Source organism: Salvelinus fontinalis, chromosome 32, assembly GCF_029448725.1.
Source record: "Salvelinus fontinalis isolate EN_2023a chromosome 32, ASM2944872v1, whole genome shotgun sequence".
Lineage (NCBI taxonomy): Eukaryota > Metazoa > Chordata > Actinopteri > Salmoniformes > Salmonidae > Salvelinus > Salvelinus fontinalis.
In genome coordinates, this window is record NC_074696.1 from 25,581,282 (window position 1) to 25,596,775 (window position 15,494).

Sequence of the window (15,494 nt, forward strand, 5' to 3'; positions counted from 1 at the left end):
TCACACAAATATGTTAGGGTAGGAGAATGAATGGCTAAGGAACTCTATTGGCCAATCTCTATTGTGTTCATCAAACATTCATAGTATCAATGCCTTGCAAAGATCCTCTACTGACTTCTTCATTACAAAATAAGACACAGCGATGAAGTGTTAACTTATGGGGCAATGTGTGTTGCCTCTGCTCTCAGGGACATTCACAGGGTCTTTGTGTGCCTAAAGAAAGGTTGTAGACTATCACAGAACTGTCTGATGAAGAAGAAAGGCATTAAATGCTAGAAGCTAGAAGCTAAGGATGTGACTCATCTGGCATAACAACTTTTAATAGCAATGACCTACTGCCGAGTCATTGACAGTTGAGGCATTGAAAAACACACGCACACGCACAAACAAACAAAAAAGGTGGTTCTGTGAATCTGTAGATTCCACCCTCTTGTCAGAGAGATGCCGTTTTGTCATTGTCTTCAATACACACAGGGGCAGACAGAGACAGTCAGACAAATACACACATCAAGAGAGAGAGACATAATCTAATGAGACAGATACACGCACACAGGGCAAACACATCGGTGCACTCATACACGTAAGAGCACACGGATGAGCACACACACACACAGTCTGCTCACCTCCACTCCTCCTGGGAGCGGTTCTGCTCGTATTTCTCCCTCACGTGGGACACGCCCATATCAGGGTGGAGCCAGTGGACCTGGCCGGACTGGGAGTGGCTGAGCCGCAGGCCAAAGCACGCCACGCATTTCACCTTGTGGATGTCCAAGATCTTCTGGATGATCCCCTGTAAAGGTGGAACACAGGAGAGTTAAGAGACCAGTGACAAGCCACGGTAGGAAAGTTCAAGGTCATACAGAAGTTATGTGAAGGCAAATTTTGAACGGAAAAGGTCCACACAATGCAAGACATTGGTAAAGAAACTGACTAGAATTTTTACTGTAGACAGACAACAAAACACGGTAAACAGAAAGTGGAGCCCAGATATAGACTCCTACTGAGAGGTGAAGAGAACACAGGATGTTCCAACTGTTCTGTCTGTAGGAGCAATGCTATCTTATCGCCATGGCAGCCACCGCTCTGCCTAGTGACAGCAGGTCGCCTGTCTGAGGCGATAAGTAGGGTGAATTTTAGCGTTGGCTGAGTGGCCAAGGAGGGCACCAAACCATACCCTTATGCCCCCCATCTGACCAGCTCCTGTGGAACAATCCAACACTCAAATGGCCACTCAGTCACTCATTCAGGACTTCAAATCAAACTTTATTTGTCACACGCGCCGAATACAACAAGTAGACCTTACTGTGAAATGCTTACTTACAAGCCCTTAACAAACAGTGCAGTTCAAGAAGAGTTAAGAAAATATTTACCAAGTAGACTAAAATAAAAAGTAACAGAATAAGAATAACAATAACGATGCTATACACAGGGGGCACCGGAATCGAGTCAGTGTGCGGGGGTACAGGTTAGTTGAGGTAATTTGTAAATGTAGGTGAAGTGACTATGCATAGATAATAAACAGTGAGTAGCAGCAGCGTACAAAAGGGAGGGGGGGGTCAATGTAAATTGTTCAGCAGTCTTATGGCTTGGGGTTAGAAACTGTTGAGGAGCCTTTTGGTCCTAGACTTGGTGCTCCGGTACCGCTTGCTGTGCGGTAGCAGAGAAAACAGTCTATAGGGTGACTGGAGTCTCTGACAATTTTACGGGCTTTCCTCTGACACCGCTTAGTATATAGGTCCTGGATGGCAGGAAGCTTGGCCCCAGTGATGTACTGGGCCGTTCGCATTACCCTCTGTAGCGCCTTACGGTCAGATGCCGAACAGTTGCCATACCAGGCATACCATGTCTCTAGCTCTGTGACATTCTCTCACTGTCTGTTCGGTTTAACATCAAACCCCCAGACCTCACCAGATGGACCATTCACGTCTGTCAGCTATGAAGCGGCAACTAGAGTGCCAATAGACTAGCTTATGACTGTAGTCTATGACTGGCCAGACGGACCACTCACGCCTGTTATATTATGTTGTTAGTGCCCACAACTCTAGGGCTCCATGTTAAGTCTATGGCTGGCTGGCATGGAGATATTCCGGCCTCGCCTGGCTGTGCTGGTGTCATCCGCGGCCGTATGTGTGCATACTATCACACTGCAGATCTGATGTGACATTCCAGCCCAAACACTTAAGAGCCATTGCATATTTAAGAAGATTGTATTTATGAGGGAAGAGAGAGAGGCTGGATGGCTGGATCCCCCAGAGTAGGTCCAACAATGTGTCCCAGTTACGGCCTGATGCCCGAGTGGCAACACTGTGGAGGATAACAGAGCCTGATCACTGCCCAAGGAGAGGAGAATGAGGAGGAGAAGAGGAGGAAGAGAGGAGAGGCCAGAGAAGCATAGAGTCCTATTGGGACTGGGAATTCAAAGCTTGTCGGCCAGCGTTGTTTGGTAATGTAGTTTCCAACTTAGGGAGGTCTCTATGCAGCTTTGGGACTGACTTTCTGCTTGTGTAATGGCAAAAGTTTATTTGAGACCGTCCACGGCAAGGACTAAAGGAACTGGGCTCTTTAGAAGGTTGAAAAAAAGTTAACAAGAATCCATTCTGCATGGTAGTTCCAGTAACAATGCACTAGGAACCAGGAGAGCACTGAGAGAATACATTCTATGTAACCGTATAGCACCTCTACTTTAGGTTCGTAGGTCTGTAGCTACTGAAGTAACATTGTCTTCATGTGAATTGATGTCGGTACCTAGTTATTTTCTCTAACAATGAAGGAAAATCATCTTCCTGCACAGATGAGATAGACCCTCCTCAAGATTCCAATGGCGAGTAGTGATAAAGAAATGCAATATGATCATGCCAACCTGCTCTAACAGAAGATTACTCAGCCAGCTAAGGGCGGCTAAGCTAAAGCCAGTCTCTTATCTCTTATCTTATTCCTAAGGAGCACGCAAATCCTCAACCCTCCATTAAAATGATTAAATATGGGCTTTGGTTAGCTTCGTGCTCTGGTGGCTGGGGCTTCAGAGAGAAGTTTCCCCTAGGTACAGCTATAGGATCAGCAGAAGTAGAATATAATGGCTCAACACAGACAGAAGTGTGTAATCTCACGAACAATAATCTAAAAGTTTTGTCTGTCAAGATAGGCTGAAGTGAGTGGGCCCAAGAAAAGGTAGAGCCCTCTCTGTCCATCCATTATTATATCTCAACACAATCTCTGTTTTATAATCCAATACTGGATGCAGAGTTCCCAGGAGGATCGTAGAGAGAGAGAGAGCGTCTGAGTTATGGGAAAAATGTGTCTGCCCAATTTGAAAGAAAAACAATTTGCATACAAATTAATAATTGCCATTTCAAGTCCATTTTCAAGTAGCAGGCAAATGTCTACTCCAAGTGACACAGACAGAACCATATAGCTGCAGTTCTACTGGTGATTGAATTGACAGTGTTTTGTAGGCCAGGCGGCGGAACTGACGGAATACAAGTGTACTCAACTTCAATGAGGTGGGAAAAATACCACCAGAACACAGAATGGAGACAGAAGAAATGGGAGAAATACAACCAGAACCCAGAATGGAGACAAAAGAAATGGAGCCATTCATCTTGGGCAACTGAAATACCAAAATGCAAGGCTACAACTTCAAGTTTGCATCAGTCAAAAGTCATATTCATCTCCTATACAGGGTGATTAAAAGCATGCAGTGAATAGGTCTGGTTCCACCATATGACAGACAATGCAATGGTAGGGCACCATGCCTGCCTTTATGAGAAGCAAAATGCACAATATTACATAGCCTTAACCCGAACCCTTTAAAATGTCACATACCATCTGAATGACTGTTTAGATACTATCTTAACTTCTCTAGGATAGGAGGCAGCATTTTCACGTTTGGATGAAAAACATACCCAAATTCAACTGCCAGCTACTCATCCCCAGAAGATAAGATATGCATATTATTAGTAGATTTGGATAGAAAACACTTTGAAGTTTCTAAAACTGTTTGAATCATGTCTGTGAGTATAACAGAACTTATTTAGCAGGCGAAACCCCGAGAACAAACCCTTCAGAATTTTTCTTTTGAGGTCACTCTCTTTTCAATGATTTTCATTGGGAATATACATTTCTAATTGACCTTCTTGCAGTTCCTACCTCTTCCACTGGATGTCAACAGTCTTTAGAAATTGGTTGAGGTTTTTTCCTTTGTGTAATGAAGAAGTACGAACATCTTGAACGAGGGTCGCTTAAAGTGTCCTGTTTGTTAGAGGCGCGTGACCAGAAAGCTAGCTACAGTTTGATTTAATCCTGTATTGAACACAGATCATCCCGTCTTCAATTTGATTGATTATTTAAAAATACCTAAAGTTGTATTACAAAAGTAGTTTGAAATGTTTTGGCAAAGTTTACAGGTAACTTTTGAGATATTTTGTAGTCACGTTTCACAAGTTGGAACCGGTGTTTTTCTGGATCAAACGCGCCAAATAAATTGACATTTTGGATATATATCGACGGACTTAATCGAACAAATGGACCATTTGTGATGTTTACGGGACATATTGGATTGTCAACAACAGAAGCTCGTCAAAGGTAAGGCATGAATTATATTTTTTATTTCTGCGTTTTGTGTCGCGCCTGCAGGGTTGAAATATGCTTCTCTCTCTCTTTGTTTACTATGGTGCTATCCTCAGATAATAGGCTTTTCGGCGAAAGCAAACGATGTTATTTGAATTCTGACATGTTGGCTGGATTCACAACCAGTGTAGCTTTAATTTGGTGTCTTTCATGTGTGATTTAATGAAAGTTAGATTTTTATAGTAATTTATTCGAATTTGGCCCTCTGCATTTTCTCTGGCTTTTGGCCAAGTGAGAGAGTAGCGTCCCGCCTAAACTCAGATTTTTGGATATAAATATGAACTTTACCAAACAAAACATACATGTATTGTGTAACATGAAGTCCTATGAGTGTCATCTGATGACGATCATCAAAGGTTAGTGATTAATTGTATCTCTATTTTTGCTTTTTGTTACTCCTCTCTTTGGCAGGAAAAATGGCTGTGTTTTTCTGTGACTTGGCTCTGACCTAACATAATCGTTTGGTGTGCTTTCGTCGTAAAGCATTTTTGAATTCTGACACGTTGGCTGGATTCACAACAAGTGTAGCTTTAATTTGGTATCTTTCATGTGTGATTTCATGAAAGTTTGATTTTTATAGTAATTTATTTGAATTTGTCGCTCTGCATTTTTACTGGCTTTTAGCCAAGTGGGACGTTAGCATCCCACGTATCCCAGAGAAGTTAAAGCACAGCACATGTATACTCCCAGAAGACCTCGGGGGAAAGTAACTTGGAATGGTAGTCGCTGAAACGTAGGCTAAATATCCCAAGTGATGCTTTTAAGTGTGCTGACAGGTTTGACCTAGAGCTTGAGAGCCAACCTTGAAAAGCATGGTCCTATTCATTAGGAACCAAACAACAGAAAACCAGCTGGCACAGGGAGAGAGACTACCTCTACTTTTTCCGTTGCAGAACGTTTTAAAACCATTGCATGCCCTAATAAATATGACCAACATCTGCCCTGTATAATAACTTAAGAGCAGTGTTCCCCTTGGCATGAAACAGATGACGACGGCGACAAAAAGACAAAGACAAAGAAGAAGACACTAACGGATTATAGAGACAGAATCAGAATGCTTAAATGAACAGTCTCATTGCTTACATGAACAGCTAGGGAGAGCAATCCAAACGGAGCATGACAAATTCCCCTTCACACCACATTAGGCTAAACATGATGACAGCCGCATCTATGATGATATGACAGATTATCTCAAACAAACAAGCTAATTTTACTATCCTTTTCTAATTTTTAAGATCCAAAAAGAATATATCAAATCTCACTGGCATATAGTCACTTGGATTCTTGCCAACCACAGCATTTCCATGTGTTTGCAATGGAAATAGAAAAGCACAATGGACACGCAAATTAGCCAATTCAAATGCAAACAAACCGTGAACCTCTTATCAAGGTAGACATTGCATACAGTACACCTGGTCTCAGATTATTTCATATTATTATGTACGTAAATCCAAAACACTCCATTTAGTGTGGTATGTTAGATTTGGTATGATTACATAAGACAGAGGGCCACTTAAAGCAAAAAATGAAAGGAGGGTGGTTGGTCACGGTGGATGGGTGGGCGTATAATGCAAACGTCTAGCAACCCAAAGGTTGCGAGTTCTAATCTCATCAAGGACAACTTTAGCATTTTAGCTAATTCGAAACTTTTCAACTACTTTCTACCTTTTAGCTACTTTGCTTCTACTTAGCATGTTAGCTAACCCTAACCTTAACCATTTTAGCTAACCATTCCTCTAACCCTAATATTAACCCTTTAACCTAACTCCTAAACTTGACCCTAACCCCTAGCTTACCTTCGTCAGCTAGCTTACTAACATTAGCCAGCTAGATAACGTTAGCCAGCTAGCTAACGTTAGCCACCTAGCTAGAATTCGTAACATCATACGGTTTGCAGATTTGTAACATATTGTACATTTAGCAAATTCGTAACATATAATACAAATTGTAATTCGTAATATATCATACGAAATGGGTGATGGACATTCACAAATGAATACATACGAAATGTAATGGATTTACAGAATGACTACCAGGCACCAGGTAGATATAATTACATGTAATTTTATGGTGTTATTATTGATAATATTTGTCTTATATGGATATCTGGAATCCCTATATAGTACACTACCTTTGACCATAGAGGTGCACTATACCCGGGCAGGCAGAGTGCTATTGATGCAGTATGAACAGGATATGTGTGTGTGATGGGATGAGGGGTCCTTAGGGAGCACCTCAGGGGATAGGAACATGATGTTTATTCTGGGATGGAACCAGGAAGCGGATGTGGATCCAATACACAACGTACCTCATCCAGCCCTACAAATCAATACAGGCATCTGCTGACTGCACTGAGACCAAGCATAGGGCTCTGGTCAAAAGTAGTGCACTATATAGGGAATAGGGTGCCATTTGGGATGCATCCCATGTACCATTTCTCAATGGTTGCCTTTCTCCAGAAAATAGGAGATCTAGGAGTCAGGATGTTATGTGCCAGGAATCAATTCAGTTTCACACCACTATAACTGAGTGTCTGTATCAGTGAGGGCAGGGAGAATGTAGCAAAATGTCTTTCTGCAGACCGGTGTTTGCGTAGCCTGGTCTCAGATCGGTTTGTGCTGTTTTGCCAACCCTTATGGGACGCATGACAAAGACCAGAGACCAAGCTAGTTGCTTGATAGCCTCTCTCAGTTCATCTACCTGAGGAGAAACAATGCTAGTCCCATAGTGTCATAATTCACACACGCCTTTAAATGTGTCCTATAAGCGCTTTGTGAAGGGTTTTCTGTAATTAGCCAACTTTGAGGCTTCAGGTGCGGCGTATGTGAGACCTAGGCTAACTGCCGCTGAAGATCACAGAGCTAAGGCACAGCAACATCAGTTAAAGGTGCAATATGCAGAAATCATTCCGCCATTTCCTGGTTTAAAACATTCTGATAGTTCGCCTAATTTTAGTTTATGTGACAAAATAAGCAATGTATAGTGTAGAGAATCATGGTACCATCTAAACCACTGTGAAATCTTTTTTCAATAACCAAAAATATAGTATTTTCAGCTGTTTGAGTAAGACGCAAAAACAAAACTTAAGAACGAGAAGCATAGAATAGCGCACATAGAACATACCGCTTCTTAGACTTGTTTTCAATAAGATTGACAGATCTATAACTTACATTTCTATGTGATTTTGGTCAAGTCGCCCAAAAAGTCACATATTCCAGCTTTAAAAGAGAATCCGCAACATGAACTGACGGAGCCACACAGACCTCTCTCTCAGTGAAGGGAGTTGGAGTGCAATTAGACAGTTGAAGGGTAACCACAGAACAATCACACTACGGTATTCCAATTTGAAAAACAATGAGGGATTGTGCTCTGAACTTTCAGTAACATATAGCAATTAACAAAGCAACAACTACACTGCTGAATCACTGCTCTGACGTGCAACACCAATCAATAGTGTCTGTACAGCAGCAGCTATACACTGGGCTCTAACAGCCAAAAGACTGCATCCAGTCAATTACTCATGCTCTTTCAGCGCAGCAGAGAAACAGAGTGACAGTCGATCAGTCTGTGTGTTTGTAGGAGATTCAGGTATACACAGCCAGTCTCTATCAGCTCTTCATGACTGTATGACAGGTATCTGAAAAAAAAATCTGTACACTGATTGGCTCTAGCTCTGATGCAGGGTCAGATGCTATTCCACCCCTCTAATGGTTAAGTCTGTTCCCAGACTTAACTTCCTCTATGTCTGTGTCTGTGTCTGTGTCTGTGTCTGTGTGTGTGTGTGTGTGTCTGTGTGTGTGTGTGTGTGTGTGTGTGTGTGTGTGTGTGTGTGTGTGTGTGTGTGGTCACAATACCAGAATTTTGACTTTGATACTGATACCAGGTTTAGTATCCCAATACCAAAATGATACCACAAAAAAAGAGAAGGCTTATTAGCCAAAGTCACAGAATGTCACTTGATCCAGACAGATACGTTACTGCTATGTTCAATCGTTGGGCATCTTTGAGTTCGACATCATTACATTTGAACATTTTTATGTAAATTATTTTGAGACAGCCATGTATGCATTAATTTAATCAATTATACAATCAATTTGACTTCGTTTTTACCAATCTAACTACAAAACAACATAGTTGAATGGTAAATCTATATTGATAAACTGGGTAAATCAAGATGTGGTTCTATTCACAATACAGGTGAATTAGTATTATTCAATAGCAGTGTGTGCATGCAGTGAGTTATTGAGCTTGTTTTAGCTGACATCATGGGGCTACAGATGACAAACAATCCCTTACATTTAGGACTTATTTTATTGTCAACTGTGAAGAGAACATATTATTTTATTGTCACCTGCTAGGAGAACATATTATTTTATTGTCACCTGCTAGGAGAACATATTATTTTATTGTCACCTGCTAGGAGAACATATTATTTTATTGTCAACTGTGAAGAGAACATATTATTTTATTGTCAACTGTGAAGAGAACATATTATTTTATTGACAACTGTGAAGATAACATATTATTTTATTGTCACCTGCTAGGAGAACATATTATTTTATTGTCAACTGTGAAGAGAACATATTATTTTATTGACAACTGTGAAGAGAACATATTATTTTATTGACAACTGTGAAGAGAACATATTATTTTATTGTCAACTGTGAAGAGAACATATTATTTTATTGACAACTGTGAAGAGAACATATTATTTTATTGTCACCTGCTAGGAGAACATATTATTTTATTGTCAACTGCTAGGAGAACATATTATTTTATTATCAACTGCGAAGAGAACATATTTTATTGTCACCTGCTAGGAGAACATATTATTTTATTGTCACCTGCTAGGAGAACATATTATTTTATTGTCACCTGCTAGGAGAACATATTATTTTATTGTCACCTGCTAGGAGAACATATTATTTTATTGTCACCTGCTAGGAGAACATATTATTTTATTGTCACCTGCTAGGAGAACACATTATTTTATTGTCACCTGCTAGGAGAACATATTATTTTATTGTCACCTGCTAGGAGAACACATTATTTTATTGTCACCTGCTAGGAGAACATATTATTTTATTGTCTCCTGCTAGGAGAACACATTATTTTATTGTCACCTGCTAGGAGAACATATTATTTTATTGTCACCTGCTAGGAGAACATATTATTTTATTGTCACCTGCTAGGAGAACATATTATTTTATTGTCACCTGCTAGGAGAACACATTATTTTATTGTCACCTGCTAGGAGAACATATTATTTTATTGTCACCTGCTAGGAGAACACATTATTTTATTGTCAACTGCTAGGAGAACATATTATTTTATTGTCAACTGCTAGGAGAACATATTATTTTATTGTCACCTGCTAGGAGAACATATTATTTTATTGTCAACTGCGAAGAGAACATATTATTTTATTGTCAACTGTGAAGATAACATATTATTTTATTGACAACTGTGAAGATAACATATTATTTTATTGTCACCTGCTAGGAGAACATATTATTTTATTGTCAACTGCGAAGAGAACATATTATTTTATTGCCAACTGCTAGGAGAACATATTATTTTATTGCCAACTGCTAGGAGAACATATTATTTTATTGTCAACTGCGAAGAGAACATATTATTTTATTGTACTGATTAACAACATTTGCATAGAAGAAGCAATCTTTTCTTTTCGAAAGTGTGCACTGTCTCTTTAAGAAATGAATGATATAATTTGCAAGGCAGAATGTGGCTATGGAATCTAGTGGAAACCAGACTGGAGGCAAAGGAAGATGTAGAAGTGAATGAGTTTTTCGTGGCGAGGGACACAAAGTGAATTAATACAGTTTTTGGTGGGTCAGCTTTGAAATCAGCATATTTTGCATTATGGTTGGTGCATTATCACAAACAAAGAACTATTGTAGTGAATTCAGCTGTAAGCTAGCAAGGAAAGTTAGCCTACAATTAAAGCTGGAATCTACCGATTTCATCTTGCATTGTGAAAGTGTTATAGCCTGTACGGACATTGTTTTGTGAACAGTAATACAGTTTTAACATTTCTACATGCCGTGTTGCATTCAGACTTGGGCTCGGTTTCCCGATAGCGATGGAACTTAAGACATCCCTTAAGGCTTCCCATCTGAAACAGTTTGTGCATATATTATGATGACATTTTGTGACGTTTTTGTTCATTTTGGCCTTTGGCAAAGGTTTTTTCATGCAATCTCATTCCGCTACTGGACGGAGAGCATAGGGTAGGGTTTCACAATGCAAGACAAGACGGAGAAGAGCCTACTCTCATCAGAGATAGGATTTATTTTGGAGATGGCAAAATATCTTTCTACACTGACTTGCCTAGTTTAAATAAAGGTTAAATCAAATAAAAATAAATATGATCTTTTCATTCAAGACAGGAGAAATATATAGGTTGAAGATTCCACTGTAGCTAGCGACCTCCACTCAATAATTATCACCAAAATCAAAAGTCACTACCATCACATTAAAAATGGGATGCAACAGTCATAATATAATTGGCTAAACAGCCAATGTGTATTATTAACATTACTATTAAAAGGGTACTTTTAATAATGACCCATTATATAGGAAGGGGTCGTTGTTTACAATTTGTTAGCTTTCCAATAAAGCCAACCTGAAACTCACATAGTTTTATCTTCTTCTGTGATTTGCTAAATTCCTGTTCTTTGACGGACTCTGTCTGGATTGGAGACGACGTAAAGTTTGGAAAATTTTTGGAAAAGTATGCGGCGTTCATCTTCCAACGGAGCCTTGAACAGCAAGGGGGCGTTGCGATTCCACTACTTTGTGGACGTCCCCATTGAAAAGCATGACATCCAGCGCTTCATAACGGAACAGGGTAATATGAACAAGGCTTACGAGGGATTTAACAATGTATCTATCTACAATGGCCAAAGATGTAACATGCTTTTCCTAAAACACAATGCAGAGAGAAAGGTCGCTTGCACCACGCAGAGAGAAAGGTCGCTTGCACCACGCAGAGAAAGGTCGCTTGCACCATGAAGAGAAAGGTCGCTTGCACCATGAAGAGAAAGGTCGCTTGCACCATGAAGAGAAAGGTCGCTTGCACCACGCAGTAAAAGGTCGCTTGCACCATGAAGAGAAAGGTCGCTTGCACCACGAAGAGAAAGGTCGCTTGCACCACACAGAGAGAAAGGTCGCTTGCACCACGCAGAGAGAAAGGTCGCTTGCACCACGCAGAGAGAAAGGTCGCTTGCACCACGCAGAGAGAAAGGTTGCTTGCACCCTGAAGAGAAAGGTTGCTTGCACCACGCAGAGAAAGGTTGCTTGCACCACGCAGAGAAAGGTCGCTTGCACCCCGAAGAGAAAGATTGCTTGCACCACGCAGAGAAAGGTCGCTTGCACCACGCAGAGAAAGGTCGCTTGCACCACGAAGAGAAAGGTTGCTTGCACCACGCAGAGAAAGGTCGCTTGCACCACGCAGAGAAAGGTCGCTTGCACCACGCAGAGAAAGGTCGCTTGCACCACGAAGAGAAAGGTCGCTTGCACCACGCAGAGAAAGGTCGCTTGCACCACGCAGAGAAAGGTCGCTTGTCCCACGCAGAGAAAGGTCGCTTGCACCACGAAGAGAAAGGTCGCTTGCACCACGCAGAGAGAAAGGTCGCCTTGCACCACGCAGAGAGAAAGGTCGCTTGCGCCACACAGAGAGAAAGGTCGCTTGCACCACCCAGAGAGAAAGGTCGCTTGCACCACCCAGAGAGAAAGGTTGCTTGCACCACGCAGAGAGAAAGGTCGCTTGCACCACGCTGAGAGAAAGGTCGCGAAGAACATTGTTGGATCATGTGTCGATACAGGTAGGATCAAAAAGAAAGTGAGCACTGCTTTCAGATCAGCTTTCTCCATTCAAATCTTTCCTTAACATTAGATTTCACAATAATGATCACAGACCAGCTCCTAGAGAGATATTATCGCCTACGCCTGCAAATATTGAGCCGGCTTACTCTAACGCTTACCCAATAAAAATGCATTAAATAACTGATTTGGCACATCCCTGTGCACATGTTAGGCTACACATAGCGAAATAGAACTCAATTGATTGAACATGAAACGTATTTCAATGATTGAAATAGACCTAAAGCCTACTGTTTATATTTTAATGTAGTCATCTCGGTTTTCATTTGAAGAATATTTTTACACTCTGCTTGCTTGTATCAATTGACATTGGCAACTTTGTATTTGTAGTCAACTTTGTTCTGAAGTTATCTGTGGCCACAGAGAGATATTTAGCGGAGATCTTCTGTGTATAAAGTGTAGGGGGAAAAAAGCATCCAACGACACACTGAGCTGTTCTACGAGTGCTCTCTGGGTGCTCTGACACACTGAGCTGCTCTACGAGTGCTCTGACACACTGAGCTGCTCTACGAGTGCTCTGACACACTGAGCTGCTCTACGAGTGCTCTGACACACTGAGCTGTTCTACGAGTGCTCTGACACACTGAGCTGCTCGACGAGTGCTCTGACACACTGAGCTGCTCTACGAGTGCTCTGACACACTGAGCTGCTCTACGAGTGCTCTGACACACTGAGCTGCTCTACGAGTGCTCTGACACACTGAGCTGCTCTACGAGTGCTCTGACACACTGAGCTGTTCTACGAGTGCTCTCTGGGTGCTCTGACACACTGAGCTGCTCTATGAGTGCTCTGCCACACTGAGCTGCTCTACGAGTGCTCTGACACACTGAGCTGCTCTACGAGTGCTCTGACACACTGAGCTGGTCTACGAGTGCTCTGACACACTGAGCTGCTCTACGAGTGCTCTGACACACTGATACACTGAGCTGCCCTACAAGTGCTCTGACACACTGAGCTGCTCTACGAGTGCTCTGACACACTGAGCTGCTCTACAAGTGCTCTGACACACTGAGCTGCTCTACGAGTGCTCTGACACACTGAGCTGCTCTACAAGTGCTCTGACACACTGAGCTGCTCTACGAGTGCTCTGACACACTGAGCTGCTCTACGAGTGCTCTGACACACTGAGCTGTTCTACGAGTGCTCTGACACACTGAGCTGCTCTACGAGTGCTCTGACACACTGAGCTGCTCTACGAGTGCTCTGACACACTGAGCTGCTCTACGAGTGCTCTGACACACTGAGCTGCTCTACGAGTACTCTGACACACTGAGCTGTTCTACGAGTGCTCTGACACACTGAGCTGCTCTACGAGTGCTCTGACACACTGAGCTGTTCTACGAGTGCTCTGACACACTGAGCTGTTCTACGAGTGCTCTCTGGGTGCTCTGACACACTGAGCTGCTCTACGAGTGCTCTGACACACTGAGCTGCTTTACGAGTGCTCTGACACACTGAGCTGCTCTACGAGTGCTCTGACACACTGAGCTGCTCTACAAGTGCTCTGACACACTGAGCTGCTCTACGAGTGCTCTGACACACTGAGCTGCTCTACGAGTGCTCTGACACACTGAGCTGCTCTACGAGTGCCCTGACACACTGAGCTGCTCTACGAGTGCTCTGACACACTGAGCTGCTCTACGAGTGCTCTGACACACTGAGCTGCTCTACGAGTGCTCTGAGAAACACTAAGCTGCTCTACGAGTGCTCTGACACACTGAGCTGCTCTACGAGTGCTCTGACACACTGAGCTGCTCTACGAGTGCTCTGACACACTGAGCTGCTCTACGAGTGCTCTGACACCCTGAGCTGCTCTACGAGTGCTCTGACACACTGAGCTGTTCTACGAGTGCTCTGACACACTGAGCTGTTCTACGAGTGCTCTCTGGGTGCTCTGACACACTGAGCTGGACTATGAGTGCTCTGACACACTGAGCTGCTCTACGAGTGCTCTGACACACTGAGCTGCTCTACGAGTGCTCTGACACACTGAGCTGGTCTACGAGTGCTCTGACACACTGAGCTGCTCTACGAGTGCTCTGACACACTGAGCTGCTCTACGAGTGCCCTGACACACTGAGCTGCTCTACGAGTGCTCTGACACACTGAGCTGCTCTACGAGTGCTCTGACACACTGAGCTGCTCTACGAGTGCTCTGACACACTGAGCTGCTCTACGAGTGCTCTGACACACTGAGCTGCTCTACGAGTGCTCTGACACACTGAGCTGCTCTACGAGTGCTCTGACACACTGATACACTGAGCTGCCCTACAAGTGCTCTGACACACTGAGCTGCTCTACGAGTGCTCTGACACACTGAGCTGCTCTACGAGTACTCTGACACACTGAGCTGCTCTACGAGTACTCTGACACACTGAGCTGTTCTACGAGTGCTCTGACACACTGAGCTGTTCTACGAGTGCTCTGACACACTGAGCTGTTCTACGAGTGCTCTCTGGGTGCTCTGACATACTGAGCTGCTCTATGAGTGCTCTGACACACTGAGCTGCTCTACGAGTGCTCTGACACACTGAGCTGCTCTACGAGTGCTCTGACACACTGAGCTGCTCTACGAGTGCTCTGACACACTGAGCTGTTCTACGAGTGCTCTGACACACTGAGCTGCTCTACGAGTGCTCTGACACTGAGCTGCTCTACGAGTGCTCTGACACACTGAGCTGCTCTACGAGTGCTCTGACACACTGAGCTGCTCTACGAGTGCTCTGACACACTGAGCTGCTCTACGAGTGCTCTGACACACTGAGCTGCTCTACGAGTGCCCTGACACACTGAGCTGCTCTACGAGTGCTCTGACACACTGAGCTGCTCTACGAGTGCTCTGACACACTGAGCTGCTCTACGAGTGCTCTGACACACTTATACACTGAGCTGCCCTACAAGTGCTCTGACACACTGAGCTGCTCTACGAGTGCTCTGACACACTGAGCTGCTCTACAAGTGCT

The 15,494-nt window shown here is 43.0% G+C and overlaps 1 protein-coding gene across 25 annotated transcripts in view; it reads right to left on the minus strand.

Annotated features, from left to right (window-relative positions):
• Nucleotides 1-15,494, minus strand: part of LOC129830975 (focal adhesion kinase 1-like) — a 163,294-nt gene that overhangs the window by 64,285 nt on the left and 83,515 nt on the right. For all 25 annotated transcript variants that reach the window (XR_008755659.1, XR_008755661.1, XR_008755660.1 and 22 more), the window contains one exon: nucleotides 624-790. Coding sequence is in view for 22 of the 25 variants with exons in the window: in XM_055893891.1 (XP_055749866.1) it covers nucleotides 624-790 (167 nt within the window). In the remaining 3 variants the exon portion in view is untranslated. The remainder of the gene's footprint in view (nucleotides 1-623; nucleotides 791-15,494) is intronic.